The 16,509-nt window shown below is 39.0% G+C and overlaps 1 protein-coding gene across 1 annotated transcript in view; it reads right to left on the reverse strand.

The window, feature by feature from the left end:
- Ano5 (anoctamin 5) overlaps positions 1 to 16,509 on the reverse strand; it is a 95,930-nt gene that overhangs the window by 46,042 nt on the left and 33,379 nt on the right. The window contains exons 6-8 of the mRNA XM_023702836.1: positions 16,255 to 16,323; positions 14,983 to 15,267; positions 1,820 to 1,933 (exon numbers count right to left, since the gene is read on the reverse strand). Of these exons, the coding sequence (XP_023558604.1) occupies positions 1,820 to 1,933; positions 14,983 to 15,267; positions 16,255 to 16,323 (468 nt within the window). The remainder of the gene's footprint in view (positions 1 to 1,819; positions 1,934 to 14,982; positions 15,268 to 16,254; positions 16,324 to 16,509) is intronic.

Here is a 16,509-nt window from a genome sequence, read left to right on the forward strand (position 1 = left end):
TCCTGCAAAAAAAAAAAAAAGTAAATAAAAATAAAAGGTGAGAAAAAGTAATATATTTAAGAGTCTTGTAAGAATGCATTTATAAAGCAGATAAAGAAAACTTCCTTGCCCACATTTGCATTTAGAAGAGAAAAAGGCAAAAATAAGAGAGAAGTGAAGTTAACTGTAAGTTATAGCTTTCTTAAATGACAAATAAGTACCGCTGAAATTCCAGTGCACATGAATGATTGTGATATTTAGGAGCATATTTGAAATTATGAGTGACTGAGCATTTAAATGTGGTTGTAGGACACCACACTGAAAGAAGAAAACGCTCTAAAATGGATAAATAAAAACTGCCACGTTCTTCAAAAAATAGGATCTCTGTGAAAGAAGACTGGCAAATATGTGCTGCAACAGGCTTATTAATCTACTTTGGAGCTCTCTTCCAAATACTCTTGACATTATTTAGAATCCATTATTCCCTAAGACTTTTTTTTTTGAAGAGGAAACTATGTATGTGGAGTGGAAAAAATTAGAGGAAAGAGGAGAATTGCTGCTTTCTCTGTCTCATGTTCTTTATTAATAGAGCATGGAAATGTTTTAAATACTAGGAACTTAAGGACTTTGAGCTTCTGGAAATTACCGCAACAGTACCACCCCCAACTAGCAGGCACGACTGCTGCTCATTTCTAGGGAACAAATCCTCTTTCCTACATTGCTGAGGAATGTTTTTGCAAAAACAGTGCGTTGTCAAAAGCCCTTTTATACATCTGAAAGGGTAAAACAGGAACAAAAGAAAGATCTAAAGAATGATCTCAAGTAGTTTGTGTATGTTCAGTCACATGACTTGTGCAACACATGGTGAGATTTATACAGTATCCAGAAAGACATCAGGAGGCACAGCCTTGGACCAGGTGTCATTCCAGGGCTGCATCACGTGAAACTCATCTCTGTGGAAATTGCAAGACTGAATACTTTTGTAAGATGATTTTCTAGCCTGTAGGAAAAATTCTTCTAAATCTCACTTGTAAGGCTGCATGTTTCCTGGGGACCGAAATCTCCACTCTGTGGTGCACTCGTTCACATGTTTTACTTCTAGCCATTTCTAGCTTACTCATAAATTTCTCCAACGTCAATTAACAGAAATATCACTTAAGAGAAATGCATATATGTTAATATAAATAAATGCATGTAATTAAAGTCACTTATAGCATCACAGCTCTATGACAAAAGTCCTGCTTGGTGAGTTTAGGTAGAACATTATATTCTCAAATATTCCATGTGGCTATTATTTTCAAAATAGGTTAAAAAAGAGTCATGAGATACAGTAATATGTAAAGATGAACTTTTAAACCTCAATCACAAGAGGCACAAACTCTATGTTTCAGCATCATGAATGGAATCTTTGGTTAGAAACCAGAAAGTTAGGGCCGGGCAAATAGCTCAGTGGGTTAAAGCCCCTGGTATCAGTCTCAGGGGCCTGGAGTTTGATCTCCCAGCCTGCCGTGGTGGCGCCGTCCCCAGGGCTTGCTGAGACAGCAATTGAGCTGGGTGTGGTAGCGTGCACCTGTAATACCAGCTCTTGGGGGACTGTGCACAGAAGAATCACTACAAATCCAATCTAGTAGAGAGACCCTGAACACCTTATAGACCCTTCCTTAAAATACAAACCCCCCAAAAAAAACCAGAAACCAGAAAGTCTTGCAAATGTTTCCCATCATGAGAGAGAAGTCAGCATTCAGGAGGAAAGAAGGCTAAAGGAGATTTGTTTCTCCACATGACGATCTCTGAATCTGTGAGGAAGGGGCTGTTATTTCACAGTTGAAGTGATACTTACATCATGGAGAGGGTAGGCAGAGGAATAAGTGTTAGAATTTAGCAATCTTTCAATCCCAAACTTCTTTTTCCCATCTTCTATGCCAAAGGGACACCGTGAGAGAATGTAGTACACCTAGAAGTAGGTGAGAGTCACTAGTATTCTGCAGAGACTTATGATTTTCATATTTTCTGTTACAGTTCCAAGAATTCCACTGTGATGGAATGAAGACATAATTATTTTTATTTTTATTTATTTATTTATTTATTTATTTATTTTTAGTACTGGGGATTGAACTCAGGACCCTGTGCTTGCCAGGTAAGCACTTATTCTACTGAGCTCTCTGAATGGACACACAGACCACAATTATAGAAGGAGGCTTCCCTTCATTGTTTGTGAGAAGACGAAACTGTGGGCTTGCGTGGAAATTGCATGGCTCAGAGCTCCCCATGGTAACAATGGGTGCGGGGTCAGTGGGGTCTCGGCTTATTTTCCTCCCTTTGCCCCAAGCCCTCTGCATGCCCTTAATGTGGCAGTCAAACTGATTTCAAGTTGGAGTCTCCTGTCATTGCTAGTGTATAGTTCACTTGAGGAAACAGCAAGCAGAACGAATACTCAGCCATGTTGCATTGAATGATTCTTTAATTATTTGATAGTTTATAGGAAGCCTTTACCTGCTGTTAACTTGAGCTGAATTATTAATCCAGGTTAGCATGTCTTTATGACCACTCTGCAGTACCTTCTATCTCTGGGTCACTTTTCTCTTGCATACAGTGTGGGCTTTGGCACCCTCAACTCTCATCTGCAGCTGTCTTCCAAGAACCTTTCAGAATTTCAGTTTTTCTGATTACTGAATTTGGTCCCTTTACCATCATTTGAGATATACTCCCCACCTTTCTTTTACAGTTCATCAGTCAGGGTGGGTGTTGATTGGAATAGATTCCTAATCTGTTCATCCACTCTTTTAATTTTTTTAAAAAAATATTTATTTATTTATTTATTTATTTATTTATTTATCTGGTACAGGGTCTTTCTACCCAGCTGGGGCTCATAGAAATTCTCCTGTCTCAGCCTCCCCAGCACTGGGATTACAGTTGTGTGCCACCAGGCCTGGTTTTGGAAGCCCACACAGTGCACCTGGGGTTCCATGGCTGGCCATGGAACTAGTATGCGGTACTAGAGATCAAACTCGAGTCCTCATACTTGTCAGGCAGGTGCTTAGACTGCCGAGCTAGCTCCCCAGCCCCTATTCATCCATTATAAAGGTTACTTCATGTTCCACTTTGGTGAAGAAACCATAATCTGCAGTTTTCCCTTAATGAATAATGTGATAAATGAAGACCATTTTATGTACTACAGGTTATCTCCATAACAAACAATCACCAGAACAAAAACTCTTGACATGGGTTGTTATCAAAGTGGAACATTTACTCTGCCAGCTATAAAGATACATTGTAAACTACAGTAATAAATAGTGTTTTCAGATAAATAGAAATCTGAATTTTGCCTTTAAAACAGACTGTTTTAAGAAAGATTTGGGAGGAGTGGGAGGAGACAGCTACCCAAGGCAGAATGGCCAGGAGAACTGAGAACAGCTGAAAGGGTGGGAAACAAAGGCGCCCACTTGCGAGGTGAGGTCAGGTGGCGTCCTCTCTGTTAGGGAGCAGCTGCCCTACACCCTGTGCTGGCACAGGGTGGGGGCGCAGAGCTCAGTTCCCCACGAGGGTGAGAGAAACTGACTTGATGTAGCCAAGGCAGCCAACAAGAGCTCCGTGCTGATGGACTGCAGGAGACAAACAGCCCAACTCACCACTGGATAAAAGGAAGTGGGGCTTTGGAAGGACTCTCTTGGCTTTATTGCTATAAAGTAGTTACAGAAGCAATTGAGAGAAACTATATTTCCTCAAGCATTTCATCTACAGAATTTGTAACTCTAAGTTCATTCTCCATTCCTTTGAGATGAATAGAAATCCTTTTAAAAGTGAAATTAACCTTATCTGTGTTACAAACCAGGAAAGTTTATCTTAAGTTTTTATAGAGTCATCCAGAAAGCCAGGATCTTCTCTAAGTGTGTGGCGGTTTAGCCTGGGGACTTAGCTACACTTGGGGCTACCAGTTGACAAACAGATACAAGTTTCATCTTTTATTTGTATAACGACCATCACTGGGCACTATGATACCATGAGGGACTATGTGTTAGGCAGCTTTATAGAGTCAAACTGGTGCGATGGCAGCAGTGACTCAGTACTTTCAAGCCATATGAAGAAGAGCGGTTCTTTTCAATAATGATTTCACAGAGCAAGATGCATAAGACATTGAGGCATCTCTATTTTCCAAGATTTTAGGTCCAAGATAAAAGAAAACATTGTTAATGTTGAAGCAAAATTGCACAGAGACCAATAGAGCCGAGTACAACCCAAAAGTCACCTACAGACACACTGTATGAAAGGAATGTAAAAGCAGTCAGAATAGAAATGGCGTCATTTCCATCAACCTAAAAACATGAAAAGCATATAAATGGGAAGTCACAAAAAGGAGATCTCCTATGCAGTGCCCTCAGAGTAAACATGACAAATACCAACATGAATATCACAAAACACTGTAATGACCCTGAGCCTCCAAAACAGCTGTCACCACCCTGTACAAAATGTACTTCTACAAAAGCATCTGCCCTGCAAACGTGTGCCCCACCCCGGCTGACGTCATGCTTGCTGTTAATCACCAGGGCCAGCACAGACTGTCTCTCAACATCTGATGCAGCCCTCCCTCCTTTGCCTTTAGAAAGGCTCTGTGCCTCAAACCCATCGAACCCACCCAGAGTTTACTCTAAACATGCAATTCCTTCTGCCATGCTCCACTGTTCCAAAATAAATACCACTACTCCTCAGTAAAGCCCGACCTGAGTTTGTCTTTAAGTTTAAAGAGACAGTGGGTACCTGAATTAGGAAAAGGAGGCAGTGACAAAATACAACAGTTGAATGCTCTTAGTAACTGTGGCTGGTTGGCTGCTTATCATCACACTGGAAAAAATGGCCTTCCATCTTTTACACAAAATTTAATCATAGACTGTGAGATGGAAGGTAAAAATGTGGAAAGCACAATATTACAGGCCTTCTTCAGGGATACTGGATACTAAAGTTCTCACCAGCGCAATACCACAGTAAGGTCAGTTATGTAACATCTGCTTCCCAGTGCCTACAAATGTGTTGTTCGCACTACACGCCAGTCTATTAATACAACAGTGTGCAAAAAAACCAGTGTATATGCCTTAATTAAAAATAATGCTACAAACGCTGACAATCCAATGAGCCCTAAGAAGTCAAAACCTTTCTGCTGGTGGAGGGTCTGGTCTGGTCTGCATGCTGAGGGCTGCTGACCTGCAGGGCGGCCACGGCTGGAGACTGGGCTGGATGTGGCAAGTTCTTAAAATAAGATGACATGTAAGTTAATCACTTGATTGACTCTTCCTTTCATGCATGATTTTTCTGTAGGATGCAATGTTCCTTGTTAGCTGTTTATCTAGAGCAGAATATCTTATAAAACTGGAGTGACCACTCTCAAATCCTACTGCTGTTTTATCGAATAAGTTGATATAATATTCTAAGTCATATGTTGGCATTTCAAAGTTAACAGCATCTTCAAGAGAACTGTGCAAGTCTGCAAACCACTTAGTCTGTTAATGCAGAAGACGTTACTTTTCCTCCATTAAGGCTTTTTTTTTTTATCGTACTGGTACCTGTTAGTACCTATAATGATCACATTCCTCATCGGAACTTGTTCCTGTCCATGATGTGGCTTGCTTCTTTTTTCTTATTAAGGTTCTATCCTGCTATTAAGCCAGTTCAGGTCCCTTCTCAGGCTTGACTTCTACTTCGGGTTCTTTTGTTACTTCAACTGAACCTCCAATTACTTCCTCTACTGAGCTCTTGAACTCCTCAAAAGCAGGAACCGACCGCTTCCTATTTCCTGTTAAATCCCGTGTTCTGACCTCTTCTCATGAACCAGGAAGAAGATGGCCATTAAGAGTGCTAAATCTGGGCCAGCCGCATAGCTCAGAGGATTAAAGCACCTGCTTAGGCAGATGCAGGGCTCAGAGTTTCGAGCCCCAGCCTGCCATGCCAGCCCTGTCCCCAGGGTGTGCTGAGACAGTGATTGGGACTGGGCGTGCTTATGCGCCTATAATCCCAGGGCTTGGGAGGTTGAAAACAGGAGAATCACTATGAGTCCAATCTACATAGTGAGACATTGTAGACCCTGTAGACTCTGTACGAAATACAGTAAAAACAAAACAAAACAAAAAAAGAACAAAGCAAAACAGTGGTGAGTCTGTGCCAGAAGATCTTCAACTGGCCTTGCCCAGACCCATCACAGGGGTCACTGGCTCGAGCAGCCACCGCCTTACAAAGTCTAGTGCTTAAATAATAAACATGAAAACCAAATTATTCCTTTATCTCTGGGTTGAAGAATAAATACTGCGTGTCGAGCCACTAGCAGGGCAACCACATTTTTTCTCACTTTCCACAAGCATCTCAGGTTACGCATGGGTGGTCAATGAATTATAACATTTTGAAAAATTTTTTTTCCCAATCTGTACATACTTAATGTGGTCTTAAAAGTATTCAGCAAACAACTGAGGCATGTTGAACCTGCAGTTCACAGGCTGCTCACCCTCTTTACTTAAAGACGTTATAATAAAGAGACCTTAAAGTAAAGTTTGTTACTCACATACATTATGCTACAAATTTTACCCATGACCCAAGATAATGCCTTTTCACTCAATGTAAACCAAGAGTTTGGACACTTGGGCTCTTTGTCTCCACTGATAGGACACAGATAAGGATTTAGGAATATTCCTCGGGGTTCTGGGATGTTCAGAATGCTAAGTGTATGCTCTTTGCAGCTTTTATCCAGCTGTGTTAGTGTTTCACGAGAGAGCCAGCTCGTCTTTTGAGTTTGTAAGGCCAGGCAGATGTTTTCTTCTGCTTTTGTTGTCAAACTCCTCAGTGGCATCTTCGCTGAATAGAGGGCGGTTTCACCTACATGAGTCTTTGTCCATCGAGGCAGCCAGCTCCAAGTCTCCAGGCAAGATCTTTTGGATGAAGTGCCAGCTGCACTACTCAGTAGCACGTGCTGCCTTGCCCTGCCCTTCCATTACAGAGCGGTCACCTTTCCTTAACCCTCCAAAATAACCTCTACTGTCCTACGGAAATCCCACTACTATTACGGACTACTGGGCTACGTTGGAATATTTTGCAGAATTCATGCACCTACAATATTTAAATGACAATGGAATACCCTTTTCTGACAAAACTAAACAATAAAAGGGGATACAGATGAACAACCATTTCGTATCTGTATATTCAAAATAGTCAGGATAGAAATGCAGCTACATTCTCTTAATTCCATGAATAGAAAGATTTGCTCTAATAGTGTTTGTGGACAGGATATCAGGTCTGCATCTTGTAGAGTGAATAACCACTAAGACAACAATATACAATGTATTAATTATTGAAACTGTCCTACTAATCAGTTTTGAAACTGTCTCATTGATATTTGTTTCTCAATAAAATTATTTTAAAATATAACCTCTGCTAGACTCATGCTTTTCTGTAAGCTCCCAGTAGCTCGCTCGGCTGTCACACAATGCAAGTGCAGGCCTTGCTCTGCATTGGACTTTGCCTTATGGGAAGAATGCTGCTGCGCTGATCTTCCAGTGGGACATGCCCCACATGAGCCAGAAGGCCACTTGCGTTGTTGGCATTTGCCTGTTGACTGGAGCAGCACTTCATGTTTCCTTCAGGAAGTTTTCCTTGGCATGAACAACGGGTTCAACTGGTACAAGAGGCCTGGCTTCCGGCCTGGCTCAAGGGCCATCTTTACAAAGCTTAGTGGCTTCTTGCTTTTGACTTAAAGTGAGGGAGGCACCACTGTTCCCCTCAATGGAGCAGGCAGAGATATATGTAGGGTGGATACGTGGCTGATTTCAGTACAGTTTGCCTCAGGAATAGGAAAATAGAAGAGCAGAGAGAACGAGGGTCAGTGGGCAGCCGGAACACAAGTGTGTCAATAAAGTAGACTTTGCAGTACCCAACAGCTACAACAGTGACATCCAAGACTCCCAGGCACGTATAACATTACAAAACTGAAAACGTTGGAAATATGGCAAGAATTACCCAAATGACAGAGGAAGGAAGCAGACACCAGGAGTTGGAAAACTGGCACCAGTGGACTTGCTCCGTGTAGCGTGGCTGTGTACTTGAAATTTGTGGAAAACGCTGTGTTCATGAAGCACAATGAAGCAGGACCAAGCAAGTGAGATACATAGCACTAAGGGGCAACCAAAACGTTCCACTTAGATGGATTACAATTTTGGCTTCAGCATTCCATTAAAGTCAGTTCTGTGTCTTTGTAATTAAACTGGTAAAATACTTCCTACCTGTTTCTCTCTTTAGGCATATAGAAATACCTTAATATGTTTAATCTCAGCAAGATAGATAGATAGATAGATAGATAGATAGATAGATAGATAGATAGATAGATAGACAGCTATCCATCTGTATCTGAGAGATAAAGAGAAAAGGGGGGCAGATCTTGTTATGGTAGGTAAACACATTCTTTGAAATGTATAAAATTCTCCCCTAAGGAGGATGTCCCTGTCGTGCTATACAATTAGAACATACATAGAATACAATGTCCTGGCTGAAGACAGTAAGGAAGATGCTTTTCCATGTTAATATATTAAATAACTCTAATAGGACAAATAATATTTCTCCTTTATAAATTAATGATGAACTGACCTCAGTATTGGCTCTGTGTATCTGGAACAAGCAGAAGTAAAGGGGTAGTTACATTTCTATCAAAGATAAAAGCCCCAGTCCCACCCCATATAGTCACTTATCTTTTATTAGCAGACAAGGGTCAAGTGTTTTACTTGATTGTCATTATAACAAGGGTTGTTGTTACCTCTCTTACAAAAGAAATTGTGTCATTTAGAAGGGAGCACAGGGCCAGACAAATAGCTCAGTAGATTAAAGCACCTACTTAAGCAGATACAGGAGCCAGGGGTTCAAGCCCTGGCCTGCTGTGCCAACCCTGCCCAAAGGGAATGCTGAGATGGTGATTGAGACTGGGTGTGGTGGCACACACTTGTAATCCCAGCTCTTGGGAGGCTGAACACAGGTGGATCACTGCAAGTCCAGTCTATGTAGTGAGACTCTGTAGACCCTGCCCTAAATACATAAATAAAACATAAAATAAAATAAAATGAGACAACAGTGATCACACATTCAAGAACAACAGAAAGGAACCACAAAGCAGAGAAGTAATTAATAAGAGGGAAAAAGTAGGGAACCTATAGCAGGAAAATAACAAGAAAAAGATAAGCAAAAATGTATCACTTACAACCATCAGTGTAAATAGCCTCAATTACCAATCAACAGAACAGACCAGTGGAATAGATTAAGAAACAAGATCCGGGGACCAGAAAGATAGCTTAGCACTCTAAAGCCCTTGCTTAGGCAAGCTTAGGCAAGCACAGGGACCATAGTTTGATTCCCAGTATCACATGTTGTGTCAGCCCTGCCCAGGGTGGGCTGAGAAGGCCAGAAAAAAAAAATCCAACAATATGCTGCATACAACAAACACATTTAACTCAAGAGGAGATTCACAAGCTAGAAGGCCAAGAATGGAAAACAACACCCCATGCCACAGGAAATCAGGAAAAAGCAGGGGTAGGTATTCTGAATGCTGCCAATGTCAACTTCAAATCACATATCACCTTAAGAGATAAAGAAGGTCACTACATACTTGTTAAGGGAAAAAACTGCAAGATGAAGAGATAACAATTATAAATATATATGCACCTAATGTGGGAACATCCTCCTATATAAGTCAAATTTTAGCAGACACAAAAAAATCAAATAAGCACTAATATCGTAGTAATGGGGGACTTCAGCAAGTCATTACTATAAAGTGATAGATCAACTAGGAAAAATATCAACAAAGAAGTAACAGAACCAAACCAAACTTCTGAAAAAATTACTTGGTAGATCTTCACAGAGTGTTTAAACCAGCAACAACAGCATACACATTCTTCTTAGCTACACAGGGGACCATCTCCAAAAGAGATGTGCTAGCACATAGAGTCCTCTCAAGTAAATGCAAAGGAACTGGACTTATTCCATGATACTATCTGATCACAGTGCAATAAAATTGGTAATTATTAACAAGAGACTACAAAAATACCATACTCCATGAAAACTAAATAGCAACTTCCTAAACAACCACTGGGTCACAGAGGAAGTTCCGGAAGAAATTAAAAAATGTTAACAATTAGATGAAATTCAGATACAACCTACTGAAACCTGAGGGATGCAAAGAAAGCTGTCTTAAGATGAAAACTGATAGCACTACATCCACGCATTAGGAAAACAGAACAAGCCCAAGTAAATGATCTTGTGCTGTGACTCAAGCTCCTACAAGAAAGAGCAACACAAGCCCAAAGCCCAAAGAAGGCATAAACTTATAATGGTTAGAGCAGAAGTTAATGCACTGGAGATGAAGAAAACAGAACAAAGAATAAATGAATCAAAGAGTTGGTGCTTTAAAAGGATAAATGAAATTGATAAACCCATAGCCAACCTAATCCAAGAAAGAAAGAAGAAAGAAAGAAAGAAAGAAAGAAAGAAAGAAAGAAAGAAAGAAAGAAAGAAGAAAGAAAGAAAGGAAGGAAGGAAGGAAGAAAGATACCAAATTCATGCAATAACGAATGAAAAACGTGAAATCACTACAGATTCCAAAGAAATTCAGAGCATCACCAATACCTACTTCTAAAACAGTTACTCTCACAGGATAGAAAACACAGAACAACTAGGTGGATTACTACATACACATAAAATGCCGAAGCTGAGTTAAGAAGATATACAAACTCAGAGTAACCCAGTAACAGATTCCTAGATACACGTGAAATGCCGAAGCTGAGCCAAGAACATAGTAACCCTGAATGACACAGGAACAACAAACAACAACGAAAAACCCAGGTCCTGATGGATTCACAGCAAAATTCTACAAGAAACTTAGAGAAGACGTAATGCCCACTTTTCTCAAACACTTCAATGAAATTGAAAGGGAAGTCATTCTCCCAAACTTATTTCTGGAGGCAAGTATTATTCTGATTCTAAAACCAACTAAAGAAGAGAACTACAGGCCAATTTTTCTAATGAATATAGATGCAAAACTCTTCAATAAAATACTAGCAAACAGAATGCAGCAAATCATGCCCAAGTGGGGTTCATTCCAGGAATGCGGGGTGTAACATATGCAAATACAAATGTAATGTGCCACATAAATAGAACTAAGGACAAAAACCACATGATCATCTCAATAGAGGCAGAAGAAGCTCTTGAAAAAGGCCAACACTCATTCACAATAAAAACCCTACACAGAATTGGAATAGATGGTCTATATCTCAACCTGAAATCAGCTGTCTAGGAGAAAATAACAGCCAACATCATACTAAACGGGCAAAAACTGCAGGTTTTCACTCTAAAATCAGGAACAAGACAAGGATGTCCACTGTCTCCACTCCTATTTAATATAGGTCTAGAAACATGAGCCAGACTAGTCAGATAAAAGGGAAAAATAAAAGGAATAATGACTGGAAAACAAGTGAAATTATCATTATTTACAGATGATCTGATATTCCACATAGAGGACCCCATAAACTCCACCAAAAGTCTTACAGATTTAATTACCAAATTCAGAAACATAGCAGGACACAAAGACAACATCCCAAAATCAGTAGCAGTTTTGTACACAAACAATGTATGCACTGAGAAAGTAGGGAAACCACAGCTGTCACAATGACATTTAAAAAAATGAAATACTTAGCAATCAATCTAACAAAGAACATAAAAGATTTAAACAGTGAAACATGATAATTTGAGAAAAGATGTTGAGAAGGATTTGAGGAAATGGAAAAATATTCCATGCTCCTTGATAGGAAGGACCAACTTTGTGAAAATGGCCACACTCCCAAAATTGCTATACAATTTGATGCATTCTCTATTAAAATACTATCAGTATACCTCAAAGAGCTAGAGAAGACTTTCCTCAAATTCATTTGGAACCAGAAGAGACCCAGAATATTGAAAGCACTCCTGGGAAACAAAGGAAAGGCAGGGGATATCACCATTCCTGACCTGAAATTATAATATAAAGATACTATAATAAAATCAGCATAATACTGGCATAGATACAGTCCTGTGGATCAACAGAACAGATTAAAAATGCAAATACAGCTGCAAACACACACAGCCACCCTATCTTTGACAAAGGGGCCAAACATGTTCATTGGATGAATGACAGCCTCTTTAATAAATGGTGCTGGGGGGCCTGTCCATTAGCTCAGTTGTTTAAGTGCCTGCTTAAGCAAAGCAGTCAGGCTCAGAATTCTGTGGTTCAATCCCCAAATCCCCATGCCTTACCAGACCTGCCCTAAAATCATCCTGAGCTAGCCAAAAAAAAAAAAAAATCCTTCTGAACTTTTCAATATGCAATGTATTAATTATTGAAACTGTTCTACTAATCGGTTTTTTTTATTTGCTACAATTGTTTATTGAGAAAAAAGTAATGCGTAGAAACAAAGTTCTGAACATTTCCTTCTAAAATCCAGTTAGTTATTCTGACATCCAAAGTCTGAGAGACTTAATCCAGCCTCTTAAAATCCTATGACAACAAATTATTACAATGAGCTAGTTTTTCTGATTAGTGATGGTGAGGGTTAAGCTTAATTGTCAACTTGATTGGCTCAGGAGCTAGCTAGGGAAATGGTAAATCATGTTTCTGTATATTATACATTGGTATAAGTTGAAAGGACCAATAAGCTGAGTTGTTTTTTTTTTTTTTTTTTTTCAGCATGGCTTTATTACTAATCGGTTTTGAAACTGTCTCATTGCTAGTTGGTTCTCAATAAAATTAATAAAATTAAATAAATAAACAGTGCTGGGAAAGCTGGCTTTACACAGGCAGAAGGCCAAAGCTAGACCTATGCCTATCACCATGCACAAAGCTATAGTCCAAATGGATCAAAGATTTAAATATTAAAGCAGAAACAGTAAATCTTGTGGAAGAAAATGTAGGCAGAAATCTTAAAGACATAGGGATAAGTAGAGAGTTCATGAACAAAAACCAAACCGAATGGGAAATACTTCAAAGAATCAATAACTGGGATCTCATCTTTTTGAAAAGTTTCTGTAGGCCTGGCAATGTCAGAAGCTGAAGTTCTGACACTGCCAGTCCTACAGATAATTCACTTTTATTATGGACTACTGGACTATATTGGATTATTTTACTGAATTCACAGAACCACAATATTTAAATGGCAATGGAATAACCATCTCTGACAAAACTAAACAAAAAAGGGGACATAAATGAAGGATCATTTTGTATCTGTATATACAAAATAGTTAAGATAGATATACAGTTACTTTCTCTTAATTCAATGAGAAGAAAGATTTGTACTAATAGTGTTTGGACAGGATTCCATGTCTGCATCTTGAACTACGAATAGCCACTACAAAGACAATAATATGCAATGGATTAATTATTGAAACTGTCCTATTAATTGGTTTTGAAACTGTCCCATTGCTATTTGTCAATAAAATTAATTTTAAAAAAGTTTCTGCCCTTCAGTAAATCTCCAACCAGTAAAAAGAAAACCTAAAAACTGGGGAAAAATATATCAAACTGTCCCTCCAACAAAGATCTTCTAGCTAGAACATACAAAGAATAAAAAAATCAGGTCCCCCACATTAAAAGACCCAATCCAAAAATGGGCATCTGGGATGATTATACACTTCTCAGAGGAAGACATACGTATGGCAATTAAGTATATGAAAAAATGTTCCATATCATTGGTCATTAAAAAATGCAAACTAAAACAACACGGAGATTCTACCTCATCCCAGAAAGAATGGCTAACATTAAAAAGTCAACCAATAACAAATGCTGGAGAGGCTGTGGAGGAAAAGGAACACTTGTGTACTTTTGTGGGAGTGCAGACTGGTCCAACCACTACGGAAATCAGTGTGGAGATTCCATAAGATGCTAGGATTGGAGATCCCATTCAAGCCACCTATTCCCCTCCTGGGTGTCTTTCCAGAAGAGCTGAAAACCTCATACTACAGTGATATATGTGCATACATGTTTATAGCAACAAAGCAATTTTTCATAGCCAAATCCTGGAAACAATCCAGATGCCCAGAAGCTGAAGAATGGATAAAGAAAATGTGATATTTTTACATAATGGAATATTATTCAGCTATAAAACATGATAAATTTGAGTCTTTTGTTAGCAAATGGATATAACTGGAGAACATCCCCTTAAGTGAAATAAATCAGACTTGCATGTGTAAACATCATATTATCTCCTTTGTGTGAGAACCTGAGAAAGAAAACTGGAATGCAAAGGGTACAATAGATATTGGGAAAGGGGAATAAACTTATTCAAAAGGAAAGAGTTACTGAATTGAGGAGAATGACAGGAGAGGGAGTGGAGGAAAGAGATTCATCTATGCATGTAAGCAGGATGGTTATCACAACTGTACTGTGGATTTCTGGTGGTTTATTGAAAGGAACAGTTAATGCTTAATTTATTTCATCTCCTTTTTTTCAATTGTTTATACTTTTTCTCTTCTTAACTTCTTACACATTTCTTTCATTTTTGTTTCTTCTTCCAATTTTACATGCATATATCTAGTAACACGAATAATTGGTTGGAAGATAACACTATGTATTACAACTAACTCTGTGAAATTCATAGTACTTTGTTAAGTGAAATCTATATTACTTTTTACTTTTTCTGTTTTAATTCTAATTTGTATGCCCTTTAAAAATAAAAAAGTATAAAAGCTATTTATAAGGTTCATATACATTTTTTCAAAAACCCTCTGCTCCTCAGCTCAGTGTTTTCTAGGACTGCTTGATGTGCCTGACATTACTGTACCAACACCATCAGCCACTCATTGTTAAATGAGTACCAAGATTAAATGGACCTGAAGCAATTTCAAGCATGCCCAGTCCCACTAAATGCTTCAATTCCACACAAGAACACGGGGTAGACACAGTCTGGCCCAAGCCCACAAAGGCACCAGGAGATCCACATGCCCAAGCCCTTCTCTACCTACAATTCTGTTTCTTGATGAGGACTTGAAGAAGCTTGCTTTATCATCAATGAGGAAGAGCTCCTGCCGATGTCTGTTGAACTGGACAGTGAAATACTCAGGCCGTGGGTACTTCACACTCTCGGGGAGCTTCACAGGCGTGAGCATGCAGTTAAAAGGCATGTGCTGGGTCCGCGGAATGTCACTCTCCTGAATAGGCATTTTGATTCCCAACACTTCTGCATAAGTAGCCAGTACCTCCCAAGGGGCATGGATCTTGACAAAGTAAGTTCTTCCATCCTCAGAGTCCTGTATAAAAAAAGGCAAGATAGCAGAAAATTTAGAACTGATCAAGGAAATTAAAATTCTATCAATTTTCAAAGATGGCACAGAACGTTTAATGTGTTAAGAGTTTTCAGCAAAAATTTAGAAAATGAAATTCTCAAAAGAGATGTGCATGTATGTGTATAAGAGATGAGGAGAGAGAAAAACATGCAGAGAGAAACAGAGACAAAGACAGAGACAGGCAGAGACAGAGGCAGACAGAGACAGGGACACTCAGAAACAAAGAGCTCGTATCTTTAAGGATATAACTCAGGGTCAAGGTACACTGTGTCCTAAATCCACAGCTACATGTGTGGTTCTGGGTAATTGCTTAAGTTTTAGTGGCCAGATATGAATTCATAATTTAGTATAGGTTATATAAGAGATACATACAAACTATAAGATGTTCTCACTCTTCTTACCCAGCTTCTGTATCAGCCTACACGAAGAGAAAGAACTTTAGATAACAAAGGTTAGTTATGTAGATAAAAAGGTTACACATTGTGTGGTACAACATACATTTACTGGTTTAGTAAAGATAGGAGAGAAACGAGAACAAAAGTGTATTAAAGTTAGATAGTACTAGAAGTGGCATAGGCAGGGAAGATATTAGATAGGTTTTTGAAAACAATTTCAAAGGAAAACAGCAAATGAAAAGAAGTTGAAAGATGCTGGCATAACTGTGGACAGTGTCCTGGCTCCAATGATAGGTTCCACTTTGTCCACCTTTGTGACAGCGGAATAGAAGTTATGTTTGTACAGTTTAAAGTGTCCCACTGCTTATCTCCTACCCAGTTCATTGATTACTGACTTGTAGAGCCACAGGCCACATTATTGCCAGCTCACACTTCTGTGACCAGAAGAATTCTATGCTGTCCCTGACACAAAAGCTAGCTAGTAGTAAAAACATCAAAAGAGAAGTAACAACACTTAATAAATAAGATTCTCACATAAATTGTCAGGTATATTTACCCTTTTGTCTTCAATTTCCAGCTCAAGACCTGATTTTATGAGATTTTGTTCAAACTCTTTTCTTCTTTCCTATGGCAAAAAAAAAAAAAAAAAAAAGAAAAAAGATATAAAATACTGCTTCCAGAACAATAAATTATCGAAGTCTACCGCCTCAATGACAGTAGGGGCTCCATGTCTCCTCTCTCCTTTAACCCAAATTTAAATAAATTATCTTCTTTTATTAAAAATATGTTGTCCTCTTTTCTCTGTGCTAAT

The sequence above is a fragment of the Octodon degus genome, unplaced genomic scaffold, assembly GCF_000260255.1.
Source record: "Octodon degus isolate 3935 unplaced genomic scaffold, OctDeg1.0 scaffold00159, whole genome shotgun sequence".
NCBI classification, from domain to species: Eukaryota; Metazoa; Chordata; class Mammalia; order Rodentia; family Octodontidae; genus Octodon; species Octodon degus.